General features: G+C 37.2%; 1 protein-coding gene across 2 annotated transcripts in view; it reads left to right on the forward strand.

Moving 5' to 3' along the window:
- The window catches only part of LGR4 (leucine rich repeat containing G protein-coupled receptor 4), a 113,867-nt gene that overhangs the window by 85,205 nt on the left and 15,332 nt on the right, over positions 1-13,330 (forward strand). For both annotated transcript variants that reach the window (XM_023230362.3, XM_023230364.2), the window contains 5 exons: positions 1,690-1,761; positions 3,040-3,111; positions 8,763-8,978; positions 10,118-10,189; positions 12,268-12,336. In XM_023230362.3, coding sequence (XP_023086130.1) covers positions 1,690-1,761; positions 3,040-3,111; positions 8,763-8,978; positions 10,118-10,189; positions 12,268-12,336 — 501 coding nt within the window. The remainder of the gene's footprint in view (positions 1-1,689; positions 1,762-3,039; positions 3,112-8,762; positions 8,979-10,117; positions 10,190-12,267; positions 12,337-13,330) is intronic.

Below are 13,330 nucleotides of genomic sequence, written 5' to 3' on the forward strand. Positions count from 1 at the left end.
AAGGATTACACTTCCCAGGGCAATTTGCATTTTATTAATAGGTGGAACACCACTTCAAGAGGAAACAATGCATCTAAAAGTAGAGCTTCAGGCCACAGTGACTTCAGAATTTTTTTTTTTTTTTTTGAGACGGAGTCTCGCTCTGTCCACCAGGCTGGAGTGCAGTGGTGCGATCTCGGCTCACTGCAAGCTCCGCCTCCTGGGTTCAAGCCATTCTCCTGCCTCAGCCTCCCGGGTAGCTGGGACTATAGGCGCCCGCCCACCGCGCCTGGCTAATCTTTTGTATTTTTAGTAGAGACGGGGTTTCACCGTGGTCTCGATCTCCTGACCTTGTGATCCGCCCGCCTCGGCCTCCCAAAGTGCTGGGATTACAGGCGTGAGCCACCGCACCCCGCGACTTCAGATTTTAAGGCCGGTAAAATATCTTTCTTGTATCCCTAAAATCAGGATGTATAAGTGGAATAGATTAGAAGAGGAGAGGGGGGAACCTAAAGATGTTGTGTGTCTGGCACTTACTAGGTACTCATTTTTAAATGAATGAATAAATTGATGAATAAGGCTTAGGGATGCAGAGGTTTTAGGGAGGGAATAGGAAGAATAGTGGAAATGCATACCTTTTAAAGGAGGGATTATAAACATTAAGTTTTATAAATTTTTAAACTTAAAAAATTTAATTATAAATTTTAACAGAGGAATTTTAAAGGAGGACTTGGTGACTATGTGGTCCTGAGACATGTGTGGAAAAGAGCACTAAAAATATATATATACACAATTACAGAATCTAGCTGGTTAGGAGAGTATCCCTGACAGAACCAGGAACCAGGAGTGTCCTGTGTTTGATAATATGAACACACAATCATCATTTTTGAGTACACATTTGAAAACTTACCTTCACTTCACCTGTCTACAAGTTAACTTACGTGAATCACTGCCCTGCATCCTGATTCTTCTCCCTAATATCTTCTGTTCAACTTTTTCTTCTATTTCTCTATGCCCAGGGAAATGGGAGGAAAAGTAGGGCTCAGAATGAATTAGGTGCCCAGATTTCTTACAAAAGGATCCAAAGAATTCTTATCCTTTCCTTATTCTACTTTTATCCCCACTTGAATTTGTCATGTCAATATTTCTTTAGGAAAACCTGTTTACTTCAGAAAAAAAAATATAGGCCATTGTTTGGAAAGTTATGCTTTCAATGACTCACTTTTTGTCTCTCTTTTGCACTGGATATGCTGCCCTTGGTTATGCAGAGATAACAGGCTGACTTGCCTCCCAAAAGCATTCTTCCTTGACAGACTGGTTTGCTCTAATCTGTATAAACACTCTTGCCTGCTGACCAGTAGTCTTGTATTTATGAGGCCCTTAGAAAACACTGCAAGCTGCAGAGTGACCATGAATAGCAAACTTAATTTGGTTTAATGTGTTTTGGCTTGCTTGACCTCACCAGAATAAAAATGTGCCTGCTTAAATTATTGTATTGGGACTTAAAAAAAAAAAATTCTAGAGACATTTATCTCATTGGAAGACTCGCAGGATCATTTTAGCAAGGGTTTAAGTCCACGTTTAATGTCAGATAGACTTGAGAAATGTTTAACATAGAGCTTTAATCACAGATTAGGTTTTTGTAAATTCGGAATTTTAAGTCTGAATCACTATCTTTTTTTCTTGCTACTTTTTTTTTTTTTTTTCTAGACAATTGGCGGGCAACGACCTTTCTTTTATCCACCCAAAGGCCTTGTCTGGGTTGAAAGAACTCAAAGTTCTGTAAGTAATGCAATTTTAGAGTTTCACAGCTGGCTGTGTATTTTCTTTCTGCATAGTCAACATGCTTGGAACTAGGTTAAGCACAGTTTCTTTTAGTTCAGGATTAAAAGATTTAAGGAGTGGCCAGTGGGGAGTGTGGGAGGCTAGAGGCTGATTTGGGCAACCCTGCATCTAGATAACAAAAGTTAAAACTCTAACTAATAGGTATTCTGACCTCCAGCATATTGCAGTTGAATGTTAGACTTTTTGGGTGCCTAATGCATTGAAGCAAACCCATACTTAAGTTTTACTGGTAGGGTTTTGTTTCTACTTATAGCTCTAAGAACTTTGAATTACCTGACCCTAAAAGGGAAAATGGCTTACAGGCGCTCCAAATGTTAAAATAATTTTAGAGCTCAAGGGAATTCAGATGCCTACAATTTATATAGCCAGTGAACGGTGAGGAAATAAATTCCTGGCAGTGATCAGGAGCCTGGAGTGTGGCAGATTAGGAAACAGGGGAACTGACTGCCCCCACTTCTGCCACTACCATGCTGGATGACCTTCAGCAGGTCATTAGACCTCTCTGGTTCAGTGAGCTAGGTGGGACCTTTATCTCGTCTATTCTGTGGTTATGATTCATGTCAGGCAGTCATTTTATTAATGTGACAGGAATGGCTTCAGGCAAAAAATCAAAAGGATTTCATTTTCAGTATGGATCTATGCATCTATTTGGCAGGCCCTAACTAGTAGATGATCAAAGCTCTATTTCTCTTCTGGCCCCACATGCATTGAGGACATTGCTGCTGTTCCTTAAGAGCTTGAGATCTGCCATCCGCTTGGAAAAAATGACTTTACCTGATGTCCATGTTTCCGGGCTCTGCTTTATTCCAATTTGAAAAGGCATTAGGCATTCCAACGGATTTGCTTGTTATACCTCCCAGTTAACTTGTTATAGCTCCTAATTAACATTAACTGATAGTACCCAGGATGATGAACATTAACTAGACTGCCTTAATTACCAGAAACAAAATCACCCTTGGAAACGTGGATTACCCAGCAAGTCTGTGTTAGGGCATGGCTTGGGATAGCAATATAGGTTTCCTTTCTGGCTTTACAACAACACAAGTGCTTCCTAAAGTTTTGCAATTCTCTTGTCTTAGATGCTTTCCGCCTCCGCCTCCCCCCACGTTTTCACATTGGAAATATTTTTTGGAAAAAAAAAAAAAGGCTCTGAATTTTTCTAAGAAAAAAATGTAACTATCACTTGTTACTCACTAACCAAAAATTTTCTTTCAGAACGCTTCAGAATAATCAATTGAAAACAGTACCCAGTGAAGCCATTCGAGGGCTGAGTGCTTTGCAGTCTTTGTAAGTAACTTCTTGATTTCTTGACTCTCCAAGAGACTACTTTGGCTGTTAAGGGTGTAAAGAACTGGAATCCTAAGGAAAGAGGAGATTTATCCTTTCATCTGAGATAAAAACAGAGATAGCTAGTCGATGTTATCAAAATGTCCTTTGGTGAGGGAGAAGGAGGTGGTTCTGTTTACCTCCTCTCTTGTCCTAGAGGCTGAGAGAAAACTACTAGGTATTCACTGCTGGGTGTACTTCCATGAACTTGTGCACAGCTGGTGATCAGCACCTCTTTGGAACCAGTTATATGTGTACAGAAGTTTTAGTGTCTTGTGCCTTGACTATCAAGAAACAGCCACAAAGAGGTTTCTGTTTCATGTGGTAATGATAATCAGAACAAATTGATTGTACTTCCTCAATGTGGTCAAGGGAACTTCTCGGAAAAAATGAAAAAGTATTCTTCAAAACAGGGAACTTCATTAGCTTCTACTAGAATAATGAATACAAATTTGCATTGCCTCACTTCATGTCCTAAATACCAAATACAACAGGACTCGGGGGCATAGTTTCTCTAAGTGTGGTACTTTGACCACGCTTTGCAACAGACTCACTAGGGGGAGATTGCTAAAATGCAGATCCCTAGGCTGTAACATAGAAGTAATGCTGGTTTTCTTTTTAAAGGTAGAATTCAGAAGTCTAATTTTAAATAGCAACCTCCCCAGAAGCACTCTGAATAAAAAATGTTAATAGTTATCACCCTTATGTGTGCTGGTATAAAATTGCATTTTAGTGACATAACGTATTTGTATACGAATTTGTCTCTTAGGTTTTGTATTATACTTTGAAATAACTGCAAATAGTAGGAAATGCGCGCAAGTTAGAAAATATACGGTGAAAATGATTGAGCTGTTTGTCCCATCAGTTTGCTAACATAAAGCCATTTTTAACTGCACCAAAGAGACATCCCTGGAAATTATAAATTATAGCTTACTATTTGATTTTAGATTAGATATTCTAGTAGTTAATGAGCAATGAATGTGAAAATAAAAATATATGCTGTAAAGTTAAACTTTAAACTGTATCTAACCCATAAACAAGGAATATCCATGGTGTTGGCCATTTAATTCTTAGTTCAAATGGAAGTTTAATTTAAGGTGGTCTGTATTGAGTAGCTCCCTTCACTAAAATGGTAAGTTATGGAATATAAGGATTTGTTTTTCACCACAGCTAATTGAGTAGGTTCTAGGTAGACGCTTAAAATGAATCAGTGGGAATGAGTTCCCTTATAGAAATGTTACTTGCTGACTTCACACACTCTCTCACCTCGGATGGATGTACACAGGGCAAGTCATCTAACCTCTCTTGGACCTGAATTCATCAGACATTTTAAATAGTTATATTTTCTTTTGCTTCTTAAGAATGTATTTTACTTCAAGACCTTCATATTGAATTGTCATTTTGTAAGATTTAATAATCAAAATACTCAATTATTTTGTCTAGTTTAAAGGGTAATAAAGAGAAGACTAAAATCTTACTTTCAACTGTAGAACAGAAAAATTACCAAGAAAACATACAAATATTCTCTCTAATTTGTGGTCAAAAGTACATTAAAGTACACGAGGCATTTATTGGTAATGTAGATGATTTAAAGTGGTGTTTTTCACAGAAACCATAGGTTTCTCTTTCATGTTGTGAAAAAGCATACTGTGCTTATCATTCATGGAGCAAGTTGCTTAGTTTAAATTATCTCTAAAATTGGGATGAGTGTATGGAGTGGAGATAAAACAAACTTTTTTTTTTAAGGGCATTGGGATGTTTTCATATATATCAGAAACACAAGGATCTGCTATGTGTCAGGCCTGTTTTCTTTAAGAAGGAAATGTTCATGCATTTGTTAGTAGAGTGGGTGCAGTGGTGAAGTTAGATACAGTTGAAGTTCTCTCATGGTGTAAAACAGTCTTATCAGCACTTGAGTCATTTTGAAAATCTGTTCTTCAGATCTGAATTATGTGAAAGATTTCATTGTGGTTTTGAATATTGCTTAAAAGAAGCAAAGTTCATTAGGGATTGAAATTGATCAGAAGTGGTTTGATGCAAGTGTATGTTTGATAATGACTATAAAATCTGAAAGCCAATTGTTGATACTAATAAAAAGGTATCATAATTCCCTCCCATAAAACTAAAATGACTAAAGCATTACCTCAGCAGAATGTTAAAATGACATGTCATAATTATCTCCTCTAGAAATTTTTTAATATCAGATTACATTTTTATTGACTATTAAAATATCTCAAAGATTAAATTTCCTAGGTTTTTCTCAGTTTTAAAATGTGTTTATAATACTTACATTATTGGTAAGTTAGAATAGAGAGAAAGGAGATCTTTTGATTATACAGGTGTTTATTGATAACAAAGACTTTCAGCAGTTAAATTATCTGCATTTAATATTATTTTGTTACTGTAGTTTGTTTAGACAAGAAATTTAAAAATACATGAGTCTCAGTCAATTGTAAAATTGGCTTTTGAGAATAGAAAATAGAAGCATGTTTTCCAGACAAAAATAACAAAGAAATTGAGTGAATAAATGTTATTCACCGTTAAACAAGAAAGCTAAATAAAGCAATAGTTTATCTCTTACCACATGGAGTTTAAATAGAAAAATACCTTGAATAAACCTTCATATTCTTTCCATTTTGTGAGATAGCTGATGCTTTTCAGCATCTACTTAAAGAATTATAGTATTTTCTTCATCTGTTAGTTAGGATGAATACTAATAGCATAGATCATTGCTACAAAGCCACACTGAGACAGTGCTCTGAAGCACTGGTCTCAGTATAAGTACAGACTCTTCGCTTTTATGGGTGCCTCACCACACCTACATGTGAATTGAGGGATAAGGATTAACCATGTGAGTCACCACAAATTGTTTTTCTCGTTTAACCTCTTATTTAAGAGTTTCATTTTTCCATAGTTCTTTTTAATCTCTACTTATGTGAGACTTCACAATTTTTGGAAATTTTTAGTACAGAGGAAATTGTGTCCATGCTTTTATTGTTGTATTAGGCTATTTTATTGTTGTACCTATGCTATTTTGTATAGAAGATAGTTTTATTACTGTCTTAGCTCAAAACTCACCTAGTTTTCTAGCAGTAAGTTAAGGCCATCTTTTTTCCTTGATGACACAGAATTCACAAGAGTTTAAAGGTTCTATACAGTACGGAATTTATATTAAAAAGGCACTGACAGCTTTCCTTATTGTACTATTTTCTGTATCAGTAGAGGCATTGTAGGTATTTGGAGGTGCGTTACATACTATTTTATTGAATAGGAATATATATCATTGATATGATAAAATAAACAATTTAAACTTTTCAACTGCGGTAACACTAAGGAACTTCAAATTGTAAAGAAAATACAACCCAAACCCCTTACCTGGCCTATAGGGACGTATGGAATGTGGACCCTGTTTGCATCTACAGCTGTGTCTTCCTGGTCCCTCTACTCCCTTCCTGCTGTGTTTTAATCACTCATACCTTCTGGGAGTTGCTGGATCATACCAGCAACCATTCTGCTACTGGGTCTCTGCCTTGGCTCTTTCCTTTGCCTAAAACACTCCTTGCCCAGCTCCTACTTTGACTCATTCTTGCTTTTTCTTTAGGCCTCACTTTAAATGTCACTTTCTTAGAAATACTTTTCTTGAGTAACTACCCTCCTCCTCAGAGTCCATCAGTCTGTAACCTCAGTGCCCTGTTTATCTACTCCAGAGGTACTTTTTAAAGAATTTCGTTATCATTTTGTGACTTGTTTATTATGTTGTATGTTACCTCCGCCACTGGAATATCAGTCTCTTGAGGACAGGCCTCATGCCTGTTGTATTCACTATCTTATCCTTTGTACCTAACAGGATGCTCAATTTAACTGTGTTGAGTGAACTGCAGGTAATTAAGTTATCTACAAGTATAATTTAGCTACATTAATTATTTATATAATATGCTTAATTGTATGATTATGTGTTTAAGTCTTTTTCTTCCTAAGAATGGAAAAGTTCCACGAGGGGGGTGTGTGTGTGTGTGTGTGTGTGTGTGTGTGTGTGCGCGCGCGCACACGTGCACACATGTTTGAACACATTCCTATCTGCTTATTAAAGCAAATCTCCTAAACAGCTCTGTAGGCAGTACTTTGCCACTATGTAGCCAATACTTTGCCAGTCTGTTATGTAAAAGTTACCTGTCTCAGGACAAGTTCTAGAAAGTCCCAAAAATAAGTCTAAAAATGTGTGTTTCTAGATAGATTCTTAAGGCAGCTGCTCAGTGTCCTAAGCTCTCCCTTTTTGACTGTTCTTTGAGATATCTTGACTATTAGAAAGAAAGCTTCCATCAGATACTCACCAGGACCAACGGTCTTTAACCCATGCTATCCCGTCATTAGGAAGGGAAAATGCATCTGGGGCTGGGAGCAGTTAATTGGGACCAGGGGCCCAGAACTTGACTGTGGTGGAAACGGACAATTATGGCAGGAACTGAAGTTGGAACAGCATAAGGAAACAGGAGGCACAAAAACCACTCTAAAACTCAGAATTTCCTCAACTCGAAAGTTGTCAAACTATTTTTTTAAAAAGATGCCGTCATTTTGAATTTTTAACCAGTTTTTTTGTGTGTGTGTTCTGTAATTTTCACAAAGAGGTTCAAGGCTGTGAGGCATGAATATAAGTAATGAAGATGCATCAACAAGGGATTTGTGAGGAAAGCTGTGATTTGCCTGGCACATAGTGTCCGTCATCATATTAATAGCAGATTGTCTTTGTGTTGAAAAGCAATTATTCCAACAATTACATCTCGTTGTGCCAACAATAATACGTAGGACTTAGTTTCCTGATTTTCAGACGGGGACTTAATTTTAAATATTAGTAATCCTATTAGTAAGGTGTTCTTAATTCCAAAATATTTGGAAAAATTGAAGAAGCTTTTAAGCCACAGTAACATTGATTTGGGGAGCTGCTTGATTTTTCCAACAGATAATTTGACCTTTTCTTAATAACTCTTAATTTTAGCACACTGATTTTTCAAAAACACTTAACGGCTAAGAGAAGAGGAAAAAGTTGCTTTGCCTGTACATGACACTTACATTTTTAACTTGCCTAGAGGTAATAAGGATGATTGAAAATCTATTTAGATTCTTTATTGCTATACAAAAATTTTAAGTATTTTCTAATATTTCCCTTTGGTACAGAATCAGAGTAGCAACTAAATTTAATGTCTAATATTAGTTATAATGTAACATTGGAAGTAAAGTAGCTTATTTGGTCAGCTTAGTTTCTTCTTTTTTTTTGTATGTCTGATAATTATGCTCTAAAGCATAACTTCAATAAGAACTTTGCAAGTTTTTTTTTAAAATATATCTTTCTGCTATAAAGTTACTTCTTAGCCAAAGATAGTTGAAGAATGTAGATTTGGATACATGCCATTCTTAATGAAGGAAGAGAAAGAACTGACTTTCATATACGATACAGATCATGAAAAAGTTATTAGATTTTATGAGGACTTCTAGTAAAATTAAAGATAATCATTTTTATAAGTCCTTTTTGTTTTGAAAGCTTTGAGTTGTGAGACTTGAACTGACTCATTTCACTAGAATTTGTTACTGAACATGGTTGTTTCTGTTTCTGTTAGGCGTTTAGATGCCAACCATATTACCTCAGTCCCTGAGGACAGTTTTGAAGGACTTGTTCAGTTACGGCATCTGTGGCTGGATGACAACAGCTTGACAGAGGTGCCCGTGCACCCCCTCAGCAATCTGCCCACCCTACAGGCGCTGACCCTGGCTCTCAACAAGATCTCAAGCATCCCTGACTTTGCATTTACCAACCTGTCAAGCCTGGTAGTTCTGTAAGTATCTAACCCTTCTAATTCCATATATTTGTGATAATTGGGGTACAAAAACAGGCTTCTTCTGACAGATTATTATCAAAGCACCTCACTGAATATGCTCCTGAATAGTTAGTGCTTGAGGGAGCTGCTTTTGTACAAGATTAAACAGAATGGGAGAATTTAAAAAATTAATAGCTGGTGATAATTGTTGAATCTCCCTAAGATAAATGACCAGTGGTAATCATGAGAATAAATTAGGTCATTCAGCACACATTCATACAGCTTTTACTTGTGTCCCAGCAGCGTATTCAATGTTAAAAGAAGGGAAATCATTTCAAGGTGGCCATAGAAGTTAGTCCCAGGGATATTTTGTGTTTTCCACCTGTTTAGAGAGTATGGGATGCAGTGCGTTTTTAATCTTTCAAGACATAACAAAGTAGCACTTTTTTTTTTTTTTTTTTTGAGACGTAGTCTCGCTCTGTCACCCAGGCTGGAGTGCAGGTGGCCGGATCTCGGCTCACTGCAAGCTCCGCCTCCTGGGTTTACGCCATTCTCCTACCTCAGCCTCCCGAGTAGCTGGGACTACAGGTGCCCGCCACCTCGCCCGGCTAATTTTTTTGTATTTTTTTAGTAGAGATGGGGTTTCACCGTATTAGCCAGGATGGCTTCCATCTCCTGACCTCATGATCCGCCCGTCTCGGCCTCCCAAAGTGCTGGGATTACAGGCTTGAGCCACCGCGCCTGGCCTCAAAGTAGCACTTCTTTTAAAATCTGTTAGAGATCTCACTGGTGTAAACTACACTTCCTCCACACTGTTACCCTCATGTCCTCAGTAGGAGAGCTCATCAAATTTTGCTTCATATAATTAAGAGCTAATCAAAACTTTAATTTGATATGAGTAAATATTAAATAATCTTCCATGTACATACCATATTTCCATTAGAGATACTTTCTCTTTCCATGAGGTATTCTATGTTTAGTGGGTGTGTGCAGTGTACATAGCAAGAGATAACTACCCAATGCCACTTGTTTTCTGTGGTCAACTGTTGGTATGTTTAGCTACATCATTCCTTTACACACCAATTCAGACATATAAAACAATGATAATAGTTGCCAATGGGAAATTGAAGTCATTTTATGCTTTTTTTCCTCCATAGGCATCTTCATAACAATAAAATTAAAAGCCTGAGTCAACACTGTTTTGATGGACTAGATAACCTGGAGACCTTGTAAGTATATTCATATTTTGGGCAACTGTATTGTGATATTGAAAGTGCAATTTTGTACTTTATTACAGAAAAAGAAAAAGATATTGGCCTTGAGTTCTGCTCCTTATTCACTTTGATACTTGACTAAATTCTTGCTATCAAATAACCCAATTATGAATACTAATCTAAGTCCATGGCTAAAAATGGCAAAGGGTGAATTGCATATTTTCCCCCAAAGAATACACATTCAAAACAGCTCAATCTACACATTCAAAACAGCTCAATCTACAAAGTGTATACCTTTCCAGAAATGTTGGTTTTGTTAAATGTATGACAGTTTTGGAAGTTAGAAATTTCTAAAATGAATTCTGGATAGTTTTGTTTTTTTCCATGACCTCAGTTGCCTTCTAATTGTTAACACTGGGTTTGAATACAATATCTGCTTTTACATGTAACAAACGTAGATTTTATATTTTGCTGTGATACTTTTGTTGTTGTTTCCACTAGCTAAAGTGTTTGAGACCTCTGGCTGTTTCAGCTGTACATTGCACCACTATATAAGTAAAAGGCATTGTGCAGCTGTGTATAATTGAGAGTAGGATCTTTATTTTTGTTCTTTTAGCCTGTATTAGTTGCCTTTATTGCCTTTATTCAAAAATAATGTAATATTTGCTGTTGTGATGAGTAAATGATTCAGAGAAGGTCTCAATTGCATGAGTGAGTAAAACCTGATTGGAATGCTCAGGGTTTGTAGTATTTTATTTGACTGAATTTTCTGGTTAACTGTCAATTAATGAGAAGACTTAAAACCTTTTAGGACTCTATTTCACTTTCCTATCTAAATTAGAGGATAGGAAACATCAATGGATATATGAAAGTTGAAAATCTTGTAGAAGATAGTTCCAAACTCAGATCTCCGTTGCTAAGTGTGTGAGTTTCAGTGTTATAAATAAAAGATTGAATAGGTTTCCTAATCCTAGGCTGTGTACACTATTTCAATTATGTGAAAATTAAACCTCTTCCCAGTTAAATTACTTGCCATTTTTTCTTCTATGTTACAGAAAGGAAAAGGAAAACAAAATAGGTCTCGAAGGAGCTGAGTTTTTTTTATTTTACTTTCATTCTGAAATCAATCATGCTAATCATATGCCAATGTGCTCTTTATGTTAAAAGAAATTAAACTTTAAACACTCTCAGAGCTAAGACTTTTTTAGTACAGATCACTATGGCTTATCTGTCCCCTAACTAATATAACATTCCCAATAATTCATAACCTATATGAGGATAACAGTTGTGTAAATCTACCCTTGTCCTTCTGTTTATTCTTTTTTTTTTGAGACGGAGTCTTGCTCTGTCACCAGGCTACAGTGCAGTGGCATGATCTCAGCTTACTGCAACCTCTGCCTCCCGGGTTCAAGAGATTCTCCTGTCTCAGCTTCCTGAGTAGCTGGGACTACAGGCATGTGCCACCATGCCCTGCTAATTTTGGTATTTTTAGTAGAGACGGAGTTTCACCATGTTGGCCAGGATGGTCTCAATCTCTTGACCTCATGATCTGCCCACCTCAGCCTCCCAAAGTGCTGGGATTACAGGCATGAGCCACTGCGCCTAGCCTCCTTCTGATTATTCTTATCTCAGGTCATCATGCTGATGGTGGAACTGAGGTCAGCTGCTCTTATACCAGAATTTCAGGAAGCCACTGTGAACTCCAAATGGAAACCTCAGTTTCATGCTGTCATTTACAAATGGATATTCAATGAATTATTTTCTATAATGAATTTTCAGAGAAATACCATTCAGATGATTTATGCATTTAATGCATCAGTAATACATGATTCCGAAAATTCTTTGAACTTGTAAGTTTGTTGACCTAAAAACATCATGGAAGAAGAATGATTTTTCTCTGTTCAGTATTGTAAGAAAAGGTGTAAATTCAGTTAAACTCCTACATGGTTTTGGTTTTGAATGACGATATGGTTGGTAAAGAAAGATTACCATACAGAGGATGTGATTAAAAAATATGTATCTGTAACAAAATGCCTTATGAATTATGACCATTATTTAATATTTTGATATATTTTCACCCATTTTTTTTCTAGAGACTTGAATTATAATAACTTGGGGGAATTTCCTCAGGCTATTAAAGCCCTTCCTAGCCTAAAAGAGCTGTAAGTATTGCTTCATTCTGTTTATGTCTTCATATCCCTGAAACTCACCATTTAATGTTCCGACAATGAGATTTTAGCACATCTTGTTCCATTGCATATAACTGTAATACATGCACACAAACACACAAATAATCATACAATTGGATTGTGTTCAATGGCACAGACAATTTTGAGTATAGATTGCTGTATAGGGTTAGATGCTGGTAAAACAAGAAGGCCTGATATACAGTGTCTGCCTTTAAGGAGCTTTTAGTCTTAGTCTTACTGGGGAAACTGACCATGTTAAGACAGACAGCTGTTTCTAGGTAGAAATAAATGCTGAATGAATGGGATAAATAAATCATTCCAGAAGAATACCTAATTGGAGCTTGGAGTTACTGCAGAAAGCATCACCAAAGGGAAGGAGTTTGACTGAACTTGAAAGAATAAAAATATTTAAACACAGGAATGAGGGAGCATTTTTGTCTGTCTGTCTTTCCTTCCTTCCTTCCTTCCTTCCTTCCTTCCTTCCTTCCTTCCTTCCTTCCTTCCTTCCTTCTTTCTTTCGTTTGTTTTGAGCAGGGTCTCACTCTGTCGCCTAGGCTGGGGTGCCACGGTGCAGTGGCGTGATCACAGCTCACTGCAGCCTTGACCTCCCAGGCTCAGGTGATCCTCCCACCTTAGCTTCCTGGATAGCTGGGACTGCAGGCATGCACCGCCACGCCCAGCTAATTTTTAAATTTTTTCTAGAGATAGGATTTCATCATGTCACCCAGGCTGGTCTCAAACTCCTGGGCTCAAGTGATCCCCTCAGAGTGCTGGGATTACAGGCATGAGCCACTGTGCCAAGCCTGAGGGAACATTTTGGACGTTGGGTTTGTCATGGGTAGAGATAGTGACTGTATATGGCACAACAGGGACTGTGTGTCATGAGCTAGTTAATGGTTAACATTCTAAGATGCATTGCCAAGGGACTAAATACGGGCTACAGTGAGAGAGATTTGGAGGTTAGAAC

This window comes from Piliocolobus tephrosceles, chromosome 13, assembly GCF_002776525.5.
Source record: "Piliocolobus tephrosceles isolate RC106 chromosome 13, ASM277652v3, whole genome shotgun sequence".
NCBI classification, from domain to species: Eukaryota; Metazoa; Chordata; class Mammalia; order Primates; family Cercopithecidae; genus Piliocolobus; species Piliocolobus tephrosceles.